Here is a 25,087-nt window from a genome sequence, read left to right as displayed (position 1 = left end):
CAATCCTGTGTCCTGGTGTAAGCAGGAATATTGATTATTTGATCTGCTGTGATTTGTCCTGTACTGGCTGCACCCAGAAGAGCAGCACTGCTGTGCACGGGGTATCTTCCATTTTCAAAGAGACATCTTATGTCCACATGTTAAACCTTTGACATGAAAGCTCATCATTCAAAGGAGAGCTGACCATGAAGTTAGCAGGACGACTACCAGGACCTGAACCTGAGAACTGAGGGAGAAGTTTCTAGGAGTTTTTATATGTCACATTATTTACTTGTTTACCCGTGTATTTGTATTCATGCATTGTTTTCACAAGCTCACATTAGGTGATACAGACACACAAACTGCAGAATCATTTCTGAACGTCTTTCCACAAACTGTTTGTTTCAGAGCGACACCTGTTAGACGCACAGACACAAGTTCGTCTGTTGGTTGGTTGTTGTCAGCTGTGATACAGAGCTGAACATGTCACAATTACAGCAGCAGAAATAAAAGAATTGATTCTCACAGTTGGTGTTTTGAAGCAAGTACACAAATCAGTGATACTTAATGAGGAAAGTAAGAAACCATCTTACCACCTCGTGATGTTTCTGGACCCACAGCCCGGCTGGTTGTTGACCCATTTCCATCTCTGCATTCCTTCACCATTAAGAAAATAAATGTAAAAAATAAATGTAAATACAAAGAACTAAAATTAATATAGATTTCATGTCACAAAACCCGTCTGAAGGTCAAAGGTTTGATTTGGATATTAGTGGTTACATAAAAGCCTCATCTAGAGCCTTATTTTAAAATATGGTAGAATAAACACTCGTAAAGGGTTTTTTTACACAATATTTTTTAACAATATGAACAATGAGGGAAAACGTATAGTTTGTTGAGTATTATTATTACTATTATTGCCGATTCTACACATTAAAAACTCAGAGACTTACACTTTTACTTGTTGTACAGTCGTCCTGAGAGTCAACCTTTCTTTTTTTGGCTTTCATCCTGACTGTAGGCAGAATGGTCCAGGTTCTGTTCTGGTGCACAAACACTGGAGACTCAAGTATCTTGTTGAACTCTGATTTATTCCTGTTTGAGTCAAGAGAGAGCAAATCTTCACAACAATATGCCTCTCACAGTCAAGTTCAATGTAGCCTGACTATTAACTTGAGACTAACACAACACATGTTATTTCTCTCTCTCTCTAATTCAACTATATTGTTATCAACATAACTGACTTCAGGTTTAGTCTTTATTAACACCATGAAATATGAAATAACTACTCTTAATATGTTTTTGTCATCAATTACCACAAAAATTCATACTCAGTGAAAACGGCTGTCATGAGGACTGTCCTTTATAAAATCACCTATAACAATAGATCTGAAATAAATAACACATTTGCTGAACATGGTCAGTAAGTATCTATCATCACAACAACATGCCTAAAATGAGAAAAGTACAAGCTTTAATTTCTGCAACTATCACTGCAAACTAGCAAAACGATTGGCCAACAGGTGACAGTCTGTAATCATTCCTCCTGTCCACACTGACTGAAGTGATCCCGTCAACACAACTACACTGTAAGAAATGGAGGATAAATCCACAGCCCTCATTCTGTGTCAAAATCTCTTCTAATGTTCAGCTCAAGTCTCACAGATCAAGTGGAGAATTACAAAGACAAAGTCTGTTTTAGAACCAACGTCCCTCTCTGAGTTTCTGTCCCTCCACTGCAGCTCAACAAGGAAACACAAACAGGGAAATTCAGGAATTCAAACATGTCTTGGGTCATAAATGTTTTGAATTTACTGAGTTTGTAAATGGAGAGAAAACTTAGTGAGTTCAAACTTTCTGACAGCACTGTGTCACATGACAAACAAACAGAGCTCTGATTGGAGGAAACTACTGAAGCGTTATGAAACAAAACGTATTAAAATAATATATACACACATCTCACAGTTTGAACTGTGAAATCTGAACTGTCTTTTCTCTGCTGGACTGTATCAGGGCAACACCAATATACTTTTGTTGTTTTTAATCATTTAGGCTTTTTAAGGATTCAAAGGAAAGAAAAAAACTTAAAAGGATGAAGTTTAGCCATTTCTTAATTTCAGTACTCAAGTCTACAAACATGAAACCTGTCTGAGCAATCAGTATACATGTTTCATGTGTCTTTGAGTCAAAGATTAAAAAGTTTGCAGGCTGTCAGACCAGTTCAGACACTCCCTCATCTCTCAGCAGTGAGTCAGATTACAGTCCAACCTTTTTTCCTGATGTTGATTAAATCAAACTAAACACAAACAGGCTCATTTTAGCCGAAAAGTAACATATCAGAGAATAATTAGTGAATTCATTCATGAAAACCTTAAAACAGTACTTAACAGTGTTGAAAGGATTCATCACTGCTCTCGTCTACAAGTTCATCATGTATCCACAAAATATAACAAATGACAGCAGAGTTTCTTCATCAAAGGTGTGTCATGTTTCCTGTCAGAGTTCTCACCTGTTAAAGTCCAGATGAGGTCAAAGAGTCATTCTTCCTTCGTCTGCAGTCACTGAAACCCAGAAACCCAGTGTGAGCTGTAGTGCTGCCAGTCAGCAGCAGGTGTCAGTGTTACAGAAGGTCTGTCAGTCAGCGCTCTGATGGGAGAGATTTCACAGCAGTTAGACACACTGACAGAGATCCAGAGTCCAAACTGCAGGAACAATGAAGCCCGAAAAGAAGAAGAGAAAGAAAAACAGGCTGATTATTGAATGAGGGAGAGAGAACAGTCTGTAAACTCATGACAACATGTGACAAACACAAAGTGCATCAACAAAGAGACAGAGAGGTGGACTGAAACCAACCAGCAGAGATCTGACACACATTTACAATAAAGCTGCCTCTTTCAAATGTTTGCTCTGTTTATTTATTCAGTAACAACACCATTAATGTTTGGTTCAGAAATAATATCATTCTTGTTGGTGGACTGAGAGACTGGACTGTCCGGCTGCACAACTCTTCAGATTATTGGAGGAAACAGAACCATGAAAGAATCAGCAGTTGTTGTTGATGTGATTCTTCTGGATCAGAACCCTGCTGAGGAGTATTAACCTCCCATGGCCGCTCACTCACACTGTCAGTTTGTCTCATACTGCTGTGGCTGCTTTGTGCTTTTCAGCAGAGCGTCTGGATCATAATAGAAACATCAGAGCTTCAGTTCTTCACGTGAGTCCATGTTTGAATGGTTCAACAGAGAATCTGGTCCCTGCCTCTCAACTAGTTTCTTATTAATAAAGACAGAAGTTGTGTCCAAATGAATTCACTGTTTCTACACAACTAAATCTTTCCTGAGGAGACAAACGGGACGTTGAGTCCGACTGAACATTTTACAATTCACATGAAAATGTGAAAACAATGAAGAGCCTCGTTGTTCTTCCTTATTTGCACCGGTTGATCCTGTCGACCAATGAGTTCAACACCTCTCACACATTTCAACAGGTTTTACTGCGATGATTGTGTCAAACTAATGAAGACACAAAGTCTGATAACACGAGTGTTTACAGGAGAAAACACACAAATCACACATGAAGAAGTCACATTAAAAACACACATTTACCTTTTTGTCTGCAGGCAGAAATCATGTGAGTCTCACCGAGACAGGAAGTGACAGGAAGAGACAGAGAGAAAAGAGAAGCTGTGTACGTGTGTTAAAGTCACGGACTTGGACTAAGTAATGAAGTGAAGTCACTAGTATCAGTCATATCCCAGACTCCCTTAACAAAGTGCATGATTTTACCAGTTGTTGCCTCACAAGGAGAAACTTAATACAGTTTGTGAAACAGCTGCAGCACATTTTAAATCTCTGGTGTCTTCTTGTAAATTCAGCTTTAAATAAAATACATTAAGGTGTTTCTTTACTTGTGAAACGTGTCATCGCTGTAAGAGCCTGTCTGTTGTTCATGTTTAAAGTGCATCTTACCTCCCAGCAGCTGTTTGAACTGATTTAATCTGTTACACTAAATGTATTAAAGAATATAACACACTGACAGTAAACATGTCACATTTTACAAATACAGTAAACAGTAACTAATACAGGCTACTGCTCTGCAGAGAGAAGAAAGTGGAGAAAGTCACCAGACTCCCTTAAAAAAAACACTCAGTTCTGAGACTTGTGTCAGGAGAAACTGTATGAAATTTGTGAAACACTCCACAACACATTCTGAACTATTTGGGCCGACTTGTTCATTCTGCAAGCGTCACATATGAAGATCTTTCTTTCTGTAATAAATACATTTCTTCCAGTGATGTCTGTATATTTGTATGTAGAGCAGGAAGTGAGATCAGACCTCAAGTGGTCACAGCGTTTAAGGTCAGGTGTGAACTGACGGGCCTGAAGCTGTTCACTAATGATCGGATCACTGAGGACGGAGGGTAAAACCAACCAGTCTGTCTCTCAGGACGCACCTGTCTGTCTGCGTCCTAACGTTGGTTAGGGTTAGTTCATCTAGAGACCAACAAAGCTCAGATTATAACTCGACCCCTGGGTCCACCCACTGAACTGTCCATGACAGGCAATGGATTACTCATAAAAAGGTACCTATCACGTTACATACATTGTAATATCCCTTTAACAAATTAAAAATATTTATTGTATTTGCAAAAATCCCGTTTTATAAACTCGGGCCTCTTTAAACTTCCTCTGCATGCCCTGCTCATGAGCAGAGGAAGTCATGTGACGGAGGAGGACAGTGTGGAACCACCACAGTTTAACACCAGAGGCAGCTGCTCACTTCCTGCTTCCTGTCAACAGTCAACCTCATATCCATATATAACATGACCCCCATCATTCACTGACCATGTAACCATGACGATAAAGCTCTTCTAAACTTAACAGAGTCATGTGAACCCAAAACCCAGAATGATCTCTGAGCTTCACGAGGTTGTTCTTGTGGTGTCACGTCAGGAGGCAGTTTGATTCCTGCAGCGGTCGTGGTCTGTAATGTCGTCTTGCTGAGCTTGTTTGTCAAAGCACTTTGTAAAGGTGATATATAAGTAAAGTTCACCATCTTCTTATTATTAAAGAAAGAAGCACAGTGTTTGGACTGGAAGTTGATTTCTTTTTGTTACATTAAAGCTGAGCAGACTCTCGGCTCAGGATGAAAATCCGTTCAAATACTTCTGACTGCACAAAGAAATCCACCTGGACTACAGCTGTTATTAAAACAAACTGGACTGAGATCAATCTGTAAAATACTGAGAAGAAATGATTGTTGGATGTCAACCGGCTCCTTTAAGCAGATATTACCAATCAAAAGAAACAGAAACAGAACAGAGACATAAAATGTCTCAGCTGTTTGTTTCCTGTGACTGAGCTGAACGTCGAGCTGCAGCCTCGTCTTTAGCAATGATTGTGTCAAACTAATGAAGACACAAACAGTCTGATAACACAAGTCTTTACAGGAGAAAAGACACAAATCACACATGATGAAGTCACATTAAAAACACACATTTACCTTTTTGTTGAGGCAGAAATCATCTCACCGAGACAGGAAGTGAAAGTTAGAGACAGAGAGAGAAGAGAAGCTGTGTACGTGTGTTAAAGTCACGGACTTGGACTAAGTAATGAAGTGAAGTCACTAGTACCGGTCATATCCCAGACTCCCTTAACAAAGTGCATGATTTTACCAGTTGTTGCCTCACGAGGAGAAACTTAATACACTTCTTGTAAATTCAGCTTTAAATAAAATACATTAAGATGTTTCTTTACTTGTGAAACGTGTCATCGCTGTAAGAGCCTGTCTGTTGTTCATGTTTAAAGTGCATCTTACCTCCCAGCAGCTGTTTGAACTGATTTCATCTGTTACACTAAATGTATTAAAGAATATAACACACTGACAGTAAACATGTCACATTTTACAAATACAGTAAACAGTAACTAATACAGGCTACTGCTCTGCAGAGAGAAGAAAGTGGAGAAAGTCACCAGACTCCCTTAAAAAACACTCAATTCTGAGACTTGTGTCAGGAGAAACTGTATGAACTTTGTGAAACGCTCCACAACACATTCTGAACTATTTGGGCCGACTTGTTCATTCTGCAAACGTCACACATGAAGATCTTTCTTTGTGTAATAAATACATTTCTTCCAGTGATGTCTGTATATTTGTATGTAGAGCAGGAAGTGAGATCAGATCTCAAGTGGTCACAAGACAAATGTCAAGACACGTTTAAGGTCAGGTGTGAACTGACGGGCCTGAAGCTGTTCACTAATGATCGGATCACTGAGGACGGAGGGTAAAACCAACCGGTCTGTCTCTCAGGACGCACCTGTCTGTCTGCGTCCTAACGTTGGTTAGGGTTAGTTCATCTAGAGACCAACAAAGCTCAGATTATAACTCGACCCCTGGGTCCACCCACTGAACTGTCCATGACAGGCAATGGATTACTCATAAAAAGGTACCTATCACGTTACATACATTGTAATATCCCTTTAAAAAATTAAAAATATTTATTGTATTTGCAAAAATCCCATTTTATAAACTCGGGCCTCTTTAACCCTCCTGTTGTCTTCGGGTCTTTTTGACCCGAAGACCCGCTTCAATACGTCAGAACTTTGGTTTTCTTCCATATAATTGCCTCAAAATTACATGGATGGTTCCACACTATGCTCTTTGCAAGTAAAATTAATTATGACTATTTTTTTTAAATTATGTGTGTTTTATTAAAATTTATAGCATCTGTGGTCTTCCCGGGTCAATTTGACCCGGCCACATTTAGTGGTGCAATGGGTCACACTATTGCGCTTTCCAGCACAATGAACATACACACACACACATACATGCACACACACATGTACACACACACACACAATGACCTCTAACACTCACTCTCACTCTCTCTCTCACACACACGCACACACACACACACACACACACACATGCACACACACACAGATACACACAACTTCAAAGCTACAGATGTGTAAACCTAATTTCATCACAACTTCTGATCTACCTACATGGGGCTACACACACGCGCGCACACACACACACACACAATGACCTCTAACACTCACTCACACAACACACACACACACACACACAACTTCAAAGCTACAGATGTGTAAACCTAATTTCATCACAACTTCTGATCTACCTACATGGGGCTACACACACACACACACACTCACACACATGCACGCACATGCAGATACACACACAATGACCTCTAACACTCACCCACACAACACACACACACACACACACAACTTCAAAGCTACAGATGTGTAAACCTAATGTCATCACAACTTCTGATCTACCTATATGGGGCTACACACACACGCACACGTACATGCACACACACACACACACACACACACACACGGACCTCTAACACTCACTTTCTCTCTCACACACACACACGCACACACACACACAACTTCAAAGCTACAGATGTGTAAACCTAATGTCATCACAACTTCTGATCTACCTACATGGGGCTACACACACACGCACACACTTGCACACACACACACACTTGCACACACACACACTCAATGACCTCTAACACTCACACACACACAGACACACACACACACACACACACACACACACACACACACACACACACACAACTTCAAAGCTACAGATGTGTAAACCTAATTTCATCACAACTTCTGACCTACCTACATGGGGCTACACGCACACGCACACATGCGCGCACACACACACACACACACACACACACACACAAGCGTGCATGCACACACACACACACACGTTGGACATTGCATTGGGCCTTGATATGCCTTCCTCCAATTTGGGACAAGATAACAATAAACACAACACTGAGTTTACAGCATCCTTGGGGCATTTTATATTTCACTATGCAGCACAATGAACATACACACGCATGCACGCACGCACACACACACACACACACACACTTGCACACACACACACTCAATGACCTCTAACACTCACTCACACACACACAACTTCAACGCTACAGATGTGTAAACATAATTTCATCACAACTTCTGATCTACCTACATGGGGCTACACACAAACACACAAGCAAACACACGCACACATACACACGCACACAATGACCTCTAACACTCACTCTCACACACACACACACACACACACACACACACGCACAAACACACATGCACACGCGCACACACACGCACGCACAAACACAAACACACACACAGAACTTCAAAGCTACAGATGTGTAAACCTAATTTCATCACAACTTCTGATCTACCTACAGAGAGAGGAGGACAACAGAATTTTTTTTTAATGGTTTCAAAACAATATCCTGACTAAACTTTGACATATACCAGTCTGTGCATCAACATATGTGCCTCTGATCCTAACTAGAGTCAAAATAATTCATAATTCCTGCTTTTTTACTCAAAAATTAGGTATAATTCCATGGAAATTAGGTATATTATACCATACATTACAAAAATGTATGTAAAATTTGTGGTAATGTGTTGGAAACAAGTTGACTAAAAGGTATAACACAGAATTGTGTTATCATTTTATACTTCATGCTTTATAAACAGTCAAACAAGACCGGGTCAATTTGACCCGGGAGGACAACAGGTGTGACTATTTGCTGCCATTCAAAAAAATTAAGTGGTTTCAAAAAAATATCCTGACTAAACTTTGACATGTACCAGTCTGTGATATTCCATCTACTTGTGTGCCTGTGATCATAACCATAGTGAAAATAATTGAGAATTTCTGCTTTTTTTAACTCAAAAATGAGGTATAATTTTATGTAAATGAGGTCTATCATACCATAAATTACAAAAATAAGTGTAAAATATATGTTAGATATGTAAGATATATGTTCACTAAAAAGTTGAAACAAAAAAATTTGGTGACCATTTCATACCTCATGCTTTATAAGCAGTCAAAACAGACCGGGTCAATTTGACCCGAGAGGACAAAAGGTGCATAGTAAATGGGAAGACAATACGAGGGTTAAACTTGCTCTGCATGCCCTGCTCATGAGCAGAGGAAGTCATGTGACGGAGGAGGACAGTGTGGAACCACCACAGTTTAACACCAGAGGCAGCTGCTCACTTCCTGCTTCCTGTCAACAGTCAACCTCATATCCATATATAACATGACCCCCATCATTCACTGACCATGTAACCATGACGATAAAGCTCTTCTAAACTTAACAGAGTGAACCCAAAACCCAGAATGATCTCTGAGCTTCACCAGGTTGTTGCTCTGTGGTGTCACGTCAGGAGGCAGTTTGATTCCTGCAGCGGTCGTGGTCTGTAATGTCGTCTTGCTGAGCTTGTTTGTCAAAGCACTTTGTAAAGGTGATAAATAAGTAAAGTTCACCATCTTCTTATTATTAAAGAAAGAAGCACAGTGTTTGGACTGGAAGTTGATTTCTTTTTGTTACATTAAAGCTGAGCAGACTCTCGGCTCAGGATGAAAATCCGTTCAAATACTTCTGACTGCACAAAGAAATCCACCTGGGCTACAGCTGTTATTAAAACAAACTGGACTGAGATCAATCTGTAAAATACTGAGAAGAAATGATTGTTGGATGTCAACCGGCTCCTTTAAGCAGATATTACCAATCAAAAGAAACAGAAACAGAACAGAGACATAAAATGTCTCAGCTGTTTGTTTCCTGTGACTGAGCTGAACGTCGAGCTGCAGCCTCGTCTTTAGCAATGATTGTGTCAAACTAATGAAGACACAAACAGTCTGATAACACAAGTCTTTACAGGAGAAAAGACACAAATCACACATGATGAAGTGACATTAAAAACACACATTTACCTTTTTGTTGAGGCAGAAATCATGTGAGTCTCACCGAGACAGGAAGTGAAAGTTAGAGACAGAGAGAGAAGAGAAGCTGTGTACGTGTGTTAAAGTCACGGACTAGTTCATCTAGAGACCAACAAAGCTCAGATTATAACTCGACCCCTGGGTCCACCCACTGAACTGTCCATGACAGGTGATGGATTACTCATAAAAAGGTACCTATCACGTTACATACATTGTAATATCCCTTTAAGAAATTAAAAATATTTATTTAATACAGTAAACAGTAACTAATACAGACTACTCGACTTGTTCATTCTGCAAACGTCACACGTGAAGATATTTCTTTGTGTAATAAATACATTTCTTCCAGTGATGTCTGTATATTTGTATGTAGAGTAGGAAGTGAGATCAGACCTCAAGTGGTCACAGCGTTTAAGGTCAGGTGTGAGGACGGAGGGTAAAACCAACCAGTCTGTCTCTCAGGACGCACCTGTCTGTCTGCGTCCTAACGTTGGTTAGAGTTAGTTCATCTAGAGACCAACAAAGCTCAGATTATAACTTGACCCCTGGGTCCACCCACTGAACTGTCCATGACAGGCAATGGATTACTCATAGAAAGGTACGTATCACATTACGTACCTTTTAATGTCCCTTTAACAAATATTTATTGAAGTATTTGCAAAAATCCCCTTTTATAAACTCTGGCCTCTTTAAGCTCTGCACACCGTGCTCATGAGCAGAGGAAGGGACGGAGCTTCCTACACTGGACACTGTTTATGCTGCCATGCTGAAGAAAAAAGCCCTCAGCATCTGTAAGGACTGTACACACCCCAGACACTCCCTATTCGAACCGCTGCCTTCAGGCAGACGGTTCAGGACAATAAAATCCACCACCAACAGACTGAGAAACAGCTTCTACCCCAGAGCTGTGACCTCCATCCACCCCCATAATGAACAATCCCACCCACAGAAACTGGTGACACACTTGCACTATTTTGCACCACCACTGTTTTGCACAATTACACTGTCAAAGCTGCTACCTCTGTCTACTGTATACAGTATATATTTATATATTTTTATTCTGTTTTTCTTATTATTTTTTTACTGTATATATGAGTATATTTAACTATATATTTTATTTGGTATAGTTTACCTTTCTTACTTTGCACTATTTGTTTCTATTGACCTGAAGAGGATGCCACATACAATTTCATGTACATGTGTATAGTGACAATAAAGAATATTCTATCCTATTCTATTCTATTTTATTTATTTTGTTGGATGTCAACCGGCTCCTTTAAGCAGATATTACCAATCAAAAGAAACAGAAACAGACAGAGACAGAGACAGAAACAAGCTGCTGACACACAGCTGGAGGATTTAAATCTCTTCTCATTTAACTTCAGTGTAACTCAGAAGCAACAACAGGTCAGACTGAGAGGAAGCTGCAGTGCTGTAGATTTAAAATGTCTCGGCTGTTTGTTTCCTGACTGAGCTGAACGTCGAGCTGCAGCCTCGTCTTCAGCAATGATTGTGTCAAACTAATGAAGACACAAACAGTCTGATAACACGAGTCTTTACAGGAGAAAAGACACAAATCACACATGATGAAGTGACATTAAAAACACACATTTACCTTTTTGTCTGGAGGCAGAAATCATGTGTGTCACACCAAGACAGGAAGTAAAAGTTAGAGACAGAGACACTGACACAGGAGGGCGAGACATGAAAACAAACGTCCTCCTGATTCCTTCGTACTAGAACGAAGCTTGTGAAATATATTGTATTCTGGATGCTGGTGTACACAGTCTGGTCTTAGTTTTCTGTCAGAAAAACTGCAGCTACTCCTGAGAGTTCAGTTATAATCCTTCTTTATTGTTTCCACACATGAACATGTACAGGATGTGTTGAGTTGTGGTTTCCTTTAAAAGTGAAAATAAACAACAATAATATTTTGGTATGATATACAAATAAAGTAATATGACTGTAAAGTAAACAGACACATACTTGAATGCAGGAAGATAACAACTGAGGTCAAATAATACTCTCTAATGGCCGCATGGGGGCGCCTCAGACCGCATCATTACAATCTAACACACAACTGTAATAAACGTAAATACAGTCAGATGCAAAACACATCCACAGCACCAAACTCTCAATCAAACAGTCTTATATGTTTAGAACATGTATATGAATGAAGACAAACATATTAACCAGCCCATGGCAACATATTTCACATAAACAATTCACAACATGGTGGCCGGTCCGAATCCACACAACATACATAGGCAAACAGCATAAACAACAAACAACCGATGCAAACTTACTTTGTACTCACGCACAACAGACACAAGGCGACAACGTGGACAGCCACGATCCAGCTCTGCTCAACAATGTCACAACCAAAGAGGATGTGCGCAGCACTCCACAGGTACTTAGCTGCCTTCGGGGCTGGTCTGTCGTTTCATCGGGACTACTCGGGTCTTTCCAGTGATGCTCGGCTCTCCCGGTACACAGCAACGCGGGGAAGTTTGCACAAAGCTCATGAACAACAGGTCCAGGGTTTGTTTCAGTGTGAATCTTTACTCAGGATTCAGCTCCTGACACACAACAATGACTCAATCTTTGGTTTTACAAGTTTTCATATCCATAAAAATCTACTTACAAAACTTTGATTATTTTTATTTTAACCTTTGTCTACAAGTTCAAAGAAACATTTAAAAGCTTCAAACCTTCTCAGAGTAAAATTCATATTTTTACTTTCACATTTATTTTAACATTTGTTTGTATTTGGCTCAACACACTGTTCCCTGATATTGTACCTTAACACAGAGGCTATATGTCCTTCTGACTGCTTGGAAACATATACTTACCTTTTTGTCCCTCAGAGGTACTCATAGTTACCTTGAGGTCACATAATAAGACTTGTGCAGGTACATTAGTGTAGATTTGGGGATCAGAAATGGACTGCACTTCTGACAGTCTATCTATCAATCTATTTCTTAAAAATAATCTTTGTATCTTATTATTGTGTTGTTTCTTATATTCTTGTATTTTGACTTCACAGTGGAAAGCAAAGGAAGAATATCAGCTACTTCCCGTGGAGAAAGCCTCCAGACTCCCTAAAAAAATCATTACATTTTGTGAATTGTTGACTTTAGAGAAATTTTATAAACTTTGTGAAAGGCAGTTTACAAAAAAATCTAAATCATTGGTTCCTTCTTGTAAATTCAGCATTAAATGAAAACATGAAGTTGTTTGTTTACGTATAAAAATTGTCAGTTTGTGGCAGCATGGCTGTAATTTTTTATAATTCTTACAACTTCTACTGAGCACTTTCAACTTGAATCGGTAGCGGCAATAGCAAATGGCTAAAAGTGGCAGTTAATGACCTAAAACACTTTGGTTAATCACATTGGTTATAAATTTGATTGATAAATCAATTCTCGCCACACTGCAATGTTTCTAAGTGCAAATCAACGTCTACTCCTGTAGTAGACTAGTGTGGTTAAAAGACTTTTGGCTAAAAGGTTCCAGATGTGAATCTCAAATTTTAGCACTGTCCAAATTATGCTGAAATTAATATTGCACATTTATGAGTGATTGCCAACAGTACACTGCCTTACACGGGGCACCATTAACATTGTGCTCCTCACACGGGGCACCATTATGTAGTGCTTCATGCAGCAGTAATAGAACCATCTCTATTGATTAATTAATTAGGAGGAAAATTAATCACATCAAATGAATAAGTATTATATGTGAAAGTTGTAAATTCTGATAACATTGACCTGGGGCCGGCTCTTGACATAGGTCATATAGGCGGTTGCTTGTAGCACCACATGCTGGAGGGGCGCAGCAGATTGGGGTGTTGTGTCACGTGAGCACTGACTGAGCTGAAAGTGGGGGGGTGCATCTGAGGTCAGAGGAGAGAGGCAGGTTATAGGTTTCTATTTTTACATTTCAAGGTGCGAGCCTTCAGATGTGCAATTTAGAAAACGGAGTAAAGAGGAGGAGGAAAATAAATCCCAATATAGAGATATGACGTCTTTTATATCATTAAAAACAATACTGTGTTGTATAAAGTAATTAATTATAATTACTCATATTGTTGGGCATGTGTAACTAATTGTAGTGCAACCTCTTTTACCAACCGATCGACCTACCGACCGATCGTCCGACCATGCAGGCTGCAGCAGCTGTTTGTCCTTCTCTGTCTACTGCAGCTACATGTTTTTGCTTTACAGTAATGATCAGGCTGATCTACTCTATAACTGTCCAGATGCACTCAGGACAGCTGCTGGAGAAGGGCCTTCTAATGTGCCATCTACTCTCTGAAGCATGCAAGTTCAGAAAAATGAGTTGTGGTCTCTGATACACTGCAGTGTTATTATTATTTTTATTGTTGTTATTATTTTTATTATTACTGAATATTACAGTTCAACCTTGTTACCAATTAAATGCCATCTTAGTCGAATTAAATAAAGCTTATTTGTACAGTCCTGACTTTATATGTAGTAGAATGACACAACAGACTGAATGCAGTGGTGTAACAGCATGGATGTACTGTATGTTTGAATACAGCTGCAGGTCAGGCAACAAGCAGCACCACCACCACATCCAGTACGCCACCTACCTTCAGTGAAACGCAGCCTGAAGCAGGTGACTTCTGTTAATTGTATGTTACTGTGGGCTTTGTCTAGTGCCCTGTATTATTCAGTGTTTTTGTTTGAAAAGTAATTAAACTGTTGATGTTTCTGATGGCTATTGTCGTATATAGTGGTGACAAATCCTAATCTAACCTAGGGCTCTGTCATAAAGGAATACACAAATACAACTACTTAATTCAAGATATTTATTGAGCAACTAAGGGATATGGATGATGAATAAGGACCACTGAAATTACATACATACATGTACATAACAAGAGTGGAAGAATGATAATGAATGGCAAATGTAGGTATTAAACTATTGCTGACAGAAAAAAATAAAAGCAAACATTATTTAAGAATTTGCTCTGCATCAACTCTCAGCCAGAACACATAAGGATGGTTATTTCCTACTTTTCTGTGGTGATGGATGAGCTGATGATGAGGTGAACTTCCCGGAAAGCACCGGAGCAGGCTAAGACAAGGCCTATCTGATGCCACAGAGGAGACACAGGCTGTGTGAAAATTCAGGGGCTACATCAAGTGGCGCAGACATGACATTCAAATTTGAGTAATAGTTCATACTCGGTTTTTTGCTCATGGTAAACGCAACCAGGAAATACTCCGAAGGCTGGACCATCCCATTTAACAACAGTGGACGTGGCCTTCAAGGTCTCTCCGACGGACCTGGCCTTCATGGGCCGCAAAGGCCGCGTCCTTGAAGGATGCAGCCCCTGAATTTGGACACAGCCACACAGCATGTGTTCTCCGGTCAAAAAGTTATAACAAAAAGTTATAACAATAAAGGAGTACATGTACATGCAATAAAGGAGTACATGTTGCACAGCGAGCACATGTTGATGATTACAACACAGAAACAAGCTTTGTTTGAGAAAAGACTGCTGATAAAAAATATTCAACATCATCAATTCTTCATGTTACCTGTCAGAGTTCTCACCTGTTAAAGTCCAGATGAGGTCAAAGAGTCATTCTTCCTTCGTCTGCAGACTCTGACAGACGCTGCTGGTGTCTGTGTTCATCTGACCGACAGCCGTCACATCCTCATACCTTCAAATACAAATCCAGACACGTCAATGACATGAGAGCAGATCAACAACCCAGTGTGAGCTGTAGTGCTGCCAGTCAGCAGCAGGTGTCAGTGTTACAGAAGGTCTGTCAGTCAGTGCTCTGATGGGAGAGATTTCACAGCAGTTAGACACACTGACAGAGATCCAGAGTCCAAACTGCAGGAACAATGAAGCCCGAAAAGAAGAAGAGAAAGAAAAACAGGCTGATCATTGAATGAGGGAGAGAGAACAGTCTGTAAATTCATGACAACAGGTGACAAACACAAAGTGCATCAACAAAGAGACAGAGAGGTGGACTGAAACCAACCAGCAGATATCTGACACACATTTACAATAAAGCTGCCTCTTTCAGATATGTACAAATTAATTCACTGTTTCTACACAACTAAATCTTTCCTGAGGAGACAAACGGGACGTTGAGTCCGACTGAAAATTTTACAATTCACATGGAAAGGTGAAAACAACGAAGAGCCTTATGAAGGACTGTTTCTCATATGGGCAACCGCAAAAAACATTAGTCTGTGGAAACAGGTAGTTTCCTCTCAATGTCAATCTGAATTAAGAGAGAAATTAGGAATATCTGACATTTAAGAGGGCTTTTATTTTTTAAATTCCACATCAGAGCTTCCTGATATTACATGAGTGAGTCTCTGAGGTGGGGTGCTGTCATTCTGAAGTAAAATTAGTCTGTGGAAACAGGTAGTTTATTTTTAATGTCAATGTGAATTCATATGGAAATATTAACATTTTTTTTACTTTTAAGAGGGCTTTAATTTTGAAATTCCAAATCAGAACTTCCTGGAATTACCTGAGTATAACTCTGATGTGGAGTACTATCAGTCTGAACTGAAATTAGTTTGTGGAAACAGGTAGTTTTCCTTTAACATAAATCTGAATTTGAGGGAAATATCGAAGATATTTTACCATTGAGTGGGCTTTTATTTTGAAATTCCTCATCAGAAGCTCCTGATATTGTGTTTATCTTTATATTGGACTAATTATTCACACAGATGAAATGCCATGGCATCCATCTGCTAAGGCTTCAATGTGATCAGAATTAGGCTGGGAAAAAGATTTATGTCAATAATCAATGGATGAATTCCTTAAAATGCTCTTTAATTAATCAATTAATTAATTAATTAATTAACTAATCGTTCAATTAATTAAACAGTTAATTAACAGAGTGACTGACTGAAGTAATGTAAAATTGCAAACTGCGTTCATAGGTCCGTGCTTTTATTTTGAATTCTGTTCTCGGACTGCATTACCGTAACATGTAGTATATACAGGCACCACAAAATGACTGGGGACTAGTTTGACCGTGGTTCGGAGTGGAGGCGGGCTTGAGTGCAGTCCGGTTCTTGTATTGCTCATTTACACGTCAAATCAATGATGTCATGTCACCATGTGGGGAGCGGTATAAGCAATAATAATAGTAAGAAATAAACAATATAATGAAAAGGTAAGAAGAAGAGCTGGAGCAGAAACAGAAACAGAATCGTATAAACATAAAATGTAAGTAAGGTAAGTGTAATTATAAACAGTGTGGGCAGTGTATTGTTATTAATAAATACAAGAATGAATGAAAATTGCCCAGTTAGTGCAAACCAAGATGAGAAATGATCATCTAATAGTCCAGCTAATGCAACCAGTAGGCTAAAGTCAATCACATCACGAATGTCTTCCGAATAAAGCACATTTCAGTCATAATAATATCGTGAATATTAGTTTAAGTAAGTCATGCTTGGACCGCAACTGGGCCTCATTGTTCTTACCTGCACCGGTTGATCCTGTCGACCAACGAGCTCGACACCTCTCACACCTTTCAACAGGTGTTACTGCGATGATCGTGTCAAACTAATGAAGACACAGTCTGATAACACGAGTGTTTACAGGAGAAAACACACAAATCACACATGAAGAATTAAAAACACACATGTACCTTTTTGTCTGCAGGCAGGAATCATGTGCGTCGCACCGAGACAGGAAGTGAAACAGGATCTGAATTTGTTTTTAACAGAAACACCCTAACTGTCTCTGATTACACTCATCTTGTGCCAAAGTTTATTCATGGCTTAACCAGGAAACACAAGCTCCCACACAGTCAGAGCTGCTGTCAGAGGCGGAGCACCACAGGGAGGAGGGCTTCAACGTCACACTCCAGAAATGAAACTTACAGTTTGTGAGAGTCAGCAGAGCTGCAGAGTGTCTGTGTTTGTGTCCGAGGGGATATTAAGCCGAGTTCATCAGGTCTTTCTCTACAGCGGACTGAAAAACTGGTGAGTGCAGCCAGCAAACAGCACGAACACACAACTTTAATCAGACAGGAAGTTGAACTCTTTTCTTTTCATAAACTTACCAGACTGACATCTCAGTTAAGTTTTACACATCTGTGGGTCTTTCCATGCCAACTAACCCGGGCCTCAGGACATTAACAAGCTCAAAAAGAAAATTAAATCACCCTGCAAACTCCTACAGCTGCTTTTTAAGTTAGGATATTTTGACAAATTGGACCTTGGAGCTGAATTTGAGTGATTTTGTATTCTCAGCCTCTCCGTCGTCTTATTTTTCACTGGATTGGGTTGAAAATTGTCCTGAACATCCAAAAAAATCCTGAGCATCATCTTCATTCATGTGCTCATTTAAATAGTTGTTGCAGAATGTTTACAGTCGTTAAATGAATTACAATGAATCATTTCTTACCAACAAAGAATCTTTCATTTTCAAAACATTTGGAAAAAATCAAAACATTGCATCTTTATGAATAAATCAAAGATGTTATATTTGTCCATCATTTAATCGTTTTAAAAACTAGCTAATGTTTGGTACTTTTCAGTGGCTGTATTCACATTCAGTGGTTTTATTGCATCAGTAGATATTTGTACTGTGTTGCCTTCAAGGTTTTCTCTCTGTGTGATACCTGTTGAGCCTGTTTTTCATTGAGTTGAGGAAGTTATAGCATCTTTGTCGTCTCTGTGGACAAAATAGCTATCTTAGTTCCTTACCTTAATACATGAATACATTATTTCACACATTCAAACTTGTCTGAAGTATTTTCTGACATCATCAACTCAATTTTAACCCAGTCAAGTAAAAAGAAAGCGACAGGTGAGAATAAAACACACAAAGAATCACAAGAATTATTGAATTTAGCTCCAAAGGCCAAATTAAAAAAATTCAAAGCTTAAGTATGTGGAGTCCAGCTAAAGGTTTTTGTTTTAACATTATTATTATTACAAGGAAATCCATGACATGAACTAGGATGGCTTGGTGAACTGGTATGGAACTTAAAATGGTTTAATCTAAATCAAAATACATCTAAAACAAAATGTTTTATAAAACTTTGTCTTCTGTCCTCAGACTGTAAACATGTCTGCTGCCAGCAGTCTGTTGACCGAAGATCGGTTTCTGTGCTCCATCTGTCTGGATGTGTTCACTGATCCAGTCAGCACACCATGTGGACACAACTTCTGCAAAAACTGCCTCACTAAAGACTGGAGTATTAATTACAGGAGTCGGTGTCCCATGTGTAAAGAGGTTTTTACCACGAAGCCTGATTTGAAGGTCAACACTTTGCTCTCTGAGATGGCTGCTCAGTTCAGACAGTCAGCTCAACAGAAAGCCAGCTGCAGCAGCTCAAAGCAACGAGCGTCCAAACCAGGAGAAGTTCCCTGTGACGTCTGCACTGGACCCAAACTGAAGGCCCTGAAGTCCTGCCTGGTGTGTCTGGTCTCCTACTGTGAGACTCACCTGGAGCCTCACCTGACAGTGTCAGGACTGAAAAGACATCAGCTGATCGACCCTGTGAAGAACCTGGAGGACAGGATGTGTCCGAAGCACGATAAACCTCTGGAGCTGTTCTGTAAGACCGACCAGATGTGTGTCTGCACACACTGCCCTGCTTTAGACCACAAGATGCATGAAGTTGTTCCTCTGAAGGACGAATCTGAAGGAAAGAAGGCCGAGCTGGGGAAGACAGAGGCTGAAGTTCAGCAGATGATCCAGAGGAGACGACTGAAGATTCAGGAGATCAAACAGTCAGTGAAGCTCAGTAAGGAAAATGCACACATGGAGGTAGCAGAAGGTGTTCGGGTCTTTACTTCTCTGAAGGAGTCAGTTGAAAGAGGCCTGAATGAGCTCATCGATGGAATACAGAAGAGCCAAAGAACAACACAGAAACAGGCAGACATCTTCATCAGAGAGCTGGAACAAGAAATCTTTGAGTTGAAGCAGAGAGGCACTGAGCTGGAGCAGCTTTCACACTCTGAAGACCACGTTCATCTTCTACAACGTTTCCCATCCCTGAAGGATGTCCCACCCACCAAGGACTGGACCGAAGTCAGCACCCGTCCTTCGTCATATGAGGGGACTGTGGTGAGAGCTTTGGTTCAGCTGGAGGAGACACTCAGTAACAAGATGAAGAAACTGTTTGCTGAGTCAGAGCTGAGGCGGGTCCGGCAGTATGCAGTGGGTCTGACACTCGATCCTGACACAGCACATCCTGAACTTTTCCTGTCTGATGACGGGAAAACAGTGAATCATGGTGATGTGAAGAAGAATCTCCCAGACAACCCAGACAGATTTTCTCATTATAATTTTGTTTTAGGAAATCAGAGTTTCTCTTCAGGCAGATTTTACTTTGAGGTTCAGGTTGAAGGAAAGACTAAATGGAATTTAGGAGTCGCCAGAGAGTCGATCGACAGGAAGGGAGAGGTCAAAATGAGACCTGAGGAGGGTTACTGGTGTCTGTGGTTGAGGAATGGGAAAGAGTACAAAGCTCTTGCTGACCCTTCGGTCCGTCTCTCTCTGAAGTCTCGGCCTCAGAAGGTGGGGGTGTTTGTGGATTATGAGGAGGGTCTGGTCTCCTTTTATGACGTAGATGCTGCAGCTTTTATCTACTCCTTTACTGGCTGCTGCTTCACTGAGAAACTCTTCCCGTTCTTCAGTCCGTGTAGGAATGATGGTGGTAGAAACTCCGCCCCTCTGATCATCCTTCCTGTCAATCAAACTATCTGACTTTTTTATGACCAGCAATTTATTGAACAATGAAGCGCTGCCAACAACATACATCAGAGTATTCATACGTCAGCAGACAATCCTGATGAAACCAAACGACGAAGGAGTGATTATTTTATTGTCATTGCGATTGTACAGCGTAAACTTGTTTTCATCTGAATATGATCGATCATTATACGTCATTGTGTCTCTCATGTGTCATAAAGCTTCAGGGGTTGAACATGTACAGAAAGAGGACAGTATGCTGCAGTAGAAGCAACGTGGTGAGACAAAGCTTAGCCGACCTAAAAGATGGGGATTTATAAATTGAGTGGTTTTGGAGCTGTTGTGATATATCACACGAAGCCTTTAGATGCAGCTTCTGTTGCTTTGATGACTAATTATTATTATTATGACGTACTGAATCATTATGTTGTCAAAGGTGTTAGTTAAAATGACTTTCAGGGTTTTTTTTCATCACATGGAAGTGGTTTCTATCCTCTCATTTACAAAATAAAAAATCTGTATGTTCTCAAAATTACTTAGTAGCTCAAAATGACTTAGTGTTGCACAATGATGAGAAACTTTCTCAAATTAATGACTTGTGATTTCTGATTTCTTTTTATTCATAACATTGGTAGAAATTAACTTCCATGGATGAGATTGTACTGTCATACTGTTCTTCTTTAAGATCTTACATATTGGGCAAGACAATGTTGTTTAAAAACATTTTTAAATCTGCATAAATTATATTTCAGCCTTTGTAGTAATTCACTTTTTGACCTTTATGTCTTTGGCTTGTTATTCTGTCATGATTTTATTTGTGATGTTTAATATTAAGCACTTTGGATGGCTGCTCGGCCTGTGTTTGATCGCCATGGTTATCAGACAACATTAAGTCTCAGCCTCGTTCCTCAGACAAAAAAAATATGTTGATATATACTGTACGTATATGAGATGCTGTGGAGGGAATAAAACATACCTTATGGTAACTACCCTCCTGTACAGTGTGACTGCAATAAAATCTGCACAGAAGAAGAAGACTGATGTTTTCTGCATCTGGGAACATTTTAAAGGTGGCTGCAGAAAAACTCACAGCAGTAAAAAGAAGGAAGTAGAAGAACAACAAGTCTCCCTTAAGATAAAACTCACCTTGTGCTGAATGTATATGACTATAATCATGTCTACACCTGGAGGAGGAAACACAATCTGAAAACACACAGGACAGATAAAGAGTTGAACTTTGGACTGGTTTCAGAGCTGCAGTGGACTGAAAAGTGACCGTTGTTTTTTCCTGCTTAGATATATCCTCACATGTTGGATTGACTTTTATTTGAGATCGTCTTACAAGATTTAACTCATCTAGTGCAAAATGTATGCAACTGTCCTCATGTCTAAACCTGTAGGAGGAAACACAACCTCCCAGTCAGAGCTGCAGGAAGAGGTGGAGCTTCAACGTCACACGACAGAAATGAAACTTAACATTTCTCTGAGTTGCAGCCTCGCAACAGTCAGAGTGTCTGAGATCATCAGGTCTTTATCAACAACCAACTCAAACTCTGGTGAGTGCAGCTGATGATACTTACTGTGTTTCATCAAAACTTACAGCTGTAATCAAACAGGAGGTTCAACTCTTTCATGTAACTGTGTGTGAAAGCAAACATTTGATATTACTTTGTCTTCTGTCCTCAGACTGTAACCATGTCTGCTGCCAGCTGTCTGCTGTCTGACGATCGGTTTCTGTGCTCCATCTGTCTGGATGTGTTCACTGATCCTGTCTCCACATCATGTGGACACAACTTCTGCAAAACCTGCATCACTGAACACTGGAATAATAACGACCAGTACCTGTGTCCCATGTGTAAAGAGGTTTTTACCACAAGACCTCAGCTGCGAGTCAACACCTTCATCTCTGAGATGGTTTCTCAGTTCAGACAGTCAGCTCAACAGAAAGCCAGCAGCAGCAGCTCAGAGCAACAAGTGTCCAAACCAGCAGAAGTTCCCTGTGACGTCTGCACTGGACCCAAACTGAAGGCCCTGAAGTCCTGCCTGGTGTGTCTGGCCTCCTACTGTGAGACTCACCTGGAGCCTCACCTGACAGCTTCAGGCCTGAAAAGACATCAGCTGATCGACCCTGTGGAGAACCTGGAAGAATGGATGTGTCCGAAGCACGATAAACTGCTGGAGCTGTTCTGTAAGACCGACCAGACATGTGTCTGCGTTCTCTGTCCTGTTTTAGACCACAAGATGCACGAGTTTGTTCCTCTGAAAGAGGAATACGAAGAAAAGAAGGCAGAGCTGGAGAAGACAGAGGCTGAAATTGGGCAAATGATCAAGAGGAGACGACTGAAGATTCAGGAGATCAACGACTCAGTGAAGCTCAGTAAAGCAGATGCAGACAGAGAGATAGCAGAAGGTGTTCAGGTCTTCACTTCTCTGAAGGAGTCTGTTGAGAGAAGTCAGGCCGAGCTCATCAAAACAATAGAAGAGAACCAGAAGAAGACAGAGAAACAGGCTGAAGACTTCATCAAAGAGCTGGAACAAGAAATCTCTGAGCTGACGAAGAGAAGGACTGAGGTGGAGAAGTTCTCCCACTCTGAAGACCACGTTCATCTTCTACAAAGTGTCCAGTCTCTGAGCCCTGCTCCACCCACCAAGGACTGGACAGAGGTCATCTTCCGTCCATCACATGAGGGGACTGTGATGAGAGCTGTGGCTCAGCTGGAGGAGACACTCAGTAATGAGATGAAGGAGGTGTTTGAAGCTGAGCTGAAGAGGGTCCAGCAGTATGCAGTGGATGTGACTCTTGATCCTGATACAGCAAATACTCAACTCATCCTGTCTGATGATGGCAAACAAGTGAATCATAGTGATATCTGGAGTTTTGCTGCAGACAATCCAAAGAGATTTTCTCCGTGTGTCTGTGTTTTAGGAAAGCAGAGTTTCTCTTCAGGCAGGTTTTACTTTGAGGTTCAGGTTGAAGGAAAGACTAAATGGACTTTAGGAGTGGCCAGAGAGTCGATCGACAGGAAGGGACAAATCACAAGAAGTCCTCAGAATGGATACTGGACAATACATCTGAGAAATGGATACGAGTACTTTTCTGCTGCTGGCCCTGATGTCCGTCTCTCTCTGAAGTCTCGGCCTCAGAAGGTCGGGGTGTTTGTGGATTATGAGGAGGGTCTGGTCTCCTTTCATGACGTAGATGCTGCAGCTCTCATCTTCTCCTTTACTGGCTGCTGCTTCACTGAGAAACTCGTCCCATTCTTTGGTCCTGGTCTCAATGATGGCGGTAAAAACTCTGCACCACTGATCATCTCTCCTGTCAGTTAAACTGAGTAGACTGATTCCCTCTGTCATGAAGGCACATGCACATATTTCTTTTAATGAACAATGTAAATGTTTTTGTCTTCTGATTATGAGTGTATCAATTAAATGTATCTGATTACTAACAACGACGGATCAATCACGACAAACACATTGTACAAGTCACGGAGGTGTATTTTAAAGAAATCAAGAAGAGATCGCACTGTTTGAAACAAAATTCACATTTAAATGAATCACTGTTGTTTTAAATCCCTGCGTACTTTGTGTTCAAACATTTGAAATTGTAAAGTGACTTGTGACTAAAGCTGTTCAATAAATGTCGTCAAAAGTACAAGAATTCCCTCTGAAACATGGTGGAAATGTATTCTCCTCTGAGAACAGCTTGTTTATTCACTGATGGAGACAGTTTGTGTTATTACCTCATTAATTTTGTAAATATTAAACTTCTGAGATTTTATTTCTTCTAAAAAACTACACAGTGCAGCTTTAAGTACTGCAGTGTAAACACAGTACAGCGAATACTTTGTGTACTACTTGGTATCTAAATGCATGATAATACATTATAGTTTATTGGCTGATTTTTATTTTGTATTATTAATAAATTATGCAGTGGAGTATAAAAGCACAATATTGGATTACATACATACAATAATACTCTCAAGTAAAGTACAAGGCAAATGTATTGTGCGTGTGTGTGTGAGTGTATGTGCGTGTGTGTGTGAGTGAGAGAGAGAGAGAGAGAGAGAGAGAGAGAGAGAGAGAGAGAGAGAGAGAGAGAGAGGATAAAGTTATGGACATGGAAAAAGTAAGGAAGTGAAGTCACTAGCAACAGCAATAACCCAGACTCCCTTAACAAATCGCGTAATTTTAAGAGTTGCTGCATCATGAGTTGAAACTCAACAAACTCTGTGAAACGGCTTCGGCAAAGTTTAAATAGTTGGTGCCTTCTTGTTAAATCGGCATTAAATACAATACATTACGATGTTTCTTTACTTGTAAAAAAAAATGTCAGTTTGTTGCGGCATCGCTGTAAGAGCGTCTTACCTCCCAGCAGCTGTTTCAACTGATTTCACCTTTTACACCACATTTATTGAAGAATACAACATATTGATGGCAAACGTGACATTTTACAAATCCAGTAAACAGTAAATAATATTGGTAACGTATTTGACGAACACAGCGGAGAAAGTCACCAGACTCCTTTAAAAAAACAAACAATTTTAGGACATGTTGCGTTAGGAGACACTGTGT

The 25,087-nt window shown here is 40.1% G+C and overlaps 3 protein-coding genes across 3 annotated transcripts in view; 2 read left to right on the top strand and 1 right to left on the bottom strand.

Annotated features, from left to right (window-relative positions):
* Positions 1-15,514, bottom strand: part of LOC141014865 (protein NLRC3-like) — a 34,191-nt gene extending 18,677 nt beyond the window's left edge. Inside the window, exons 1-4 of the mRNA XM_073488837.1 lie at positions 15,385-15,514; positions 2,489-2,625; positions 933-1,074; positions 573-636 (exon numbers count right to left, since the gene is read on the bottom strand). Coding sequence (XP_073344938.1) covers positions 573-636; positions 933-989 — 121 coding nt within the window. The 5' untranslated portion in view covers positions 990-1,074; positions 2,489-2,625; positions 15,385-15,514. The remainder of the gene's footprint in view (positions 1-572; positions 637-932; positions 1,075-2,488; positions 2,626-15,384) is intronic.
* A 2,213-nt stretch (positions 15,515-17,727) lies between these two features.
* Positions 17,728-21,540, top strand: LOC141014681 (E3 ubiquitin-protein ligase TRIM39-like). Its single transcript, XM_073488608.1, has 2 exons — positions 17,728-17,793; positions 18,875-21,540. Exon 2 carries the CDS (start codon positions 18,884-18,886, stop codon positions 20,528-20,530), a length of 1,647 nt encoding a protein of 548 aa, XP_073344709.1. The 5' UTR covers positions 17,728-17,793; positions 18,875-18,883; the 3' UTR covers positions 20,531-21,540.
* A 348-nt stretch (positions 21,541-21,888) lies between these two features.
* On the top strand, positions 21,889-24,174 carry LOC141014774 (E3 ubiquitin-protein ligase TRIM39-like). The gene is made up of 2 exons (XM_073488721.1): positions 21,889-22,071; positions 22,202-24,174. The coding sequence occupies exon 2, from the start codon at positions 22,211-22,213 to the stop codon at positions 23,840-23,842; it is 1,632 nt and encodes a 543-aa protein (XP_073344822.1). The 5' UTR covers positions 21,889-22,071; positions 22,202-22,210; the 3' UTR covers positions 23,843-24,174.
* Positions 24,175-25,087: the final 913 nt, after the last annotated feature.

This window comes from Pagrus major, chromosome 1, assembly GCF_040436345.1.
Source record: "Pagrus major chromosome 1, Pma_NU_1.0".
Lineage (NCBI taxonomy): Eukaryota > Metazoa > Chordata > Actinopteri > Spariformes > Sparidae > Pagrus > Pagrus major.
This window is presented reverse-complemented; position numbering and strand designations above follow the sequence as displayed.

Excerpts from the sequence above, each read along its gene's own strand:
- LOC141014681 (XM_073488608.1), top strand. The coding sequence starts at position 18,884 with ATGTCTGCTGCCAGCAGTCTGTTGACCGAAGATCGGTTTCTGTGCTCC.
- LOC141014774 (XM_073488721.1), top strand. The coding sequence starts at position 22,211 with ATGTCTGCTGCCAGCTGTCTGCTGTCTGACGATCGGTTTCTGTGCTCC.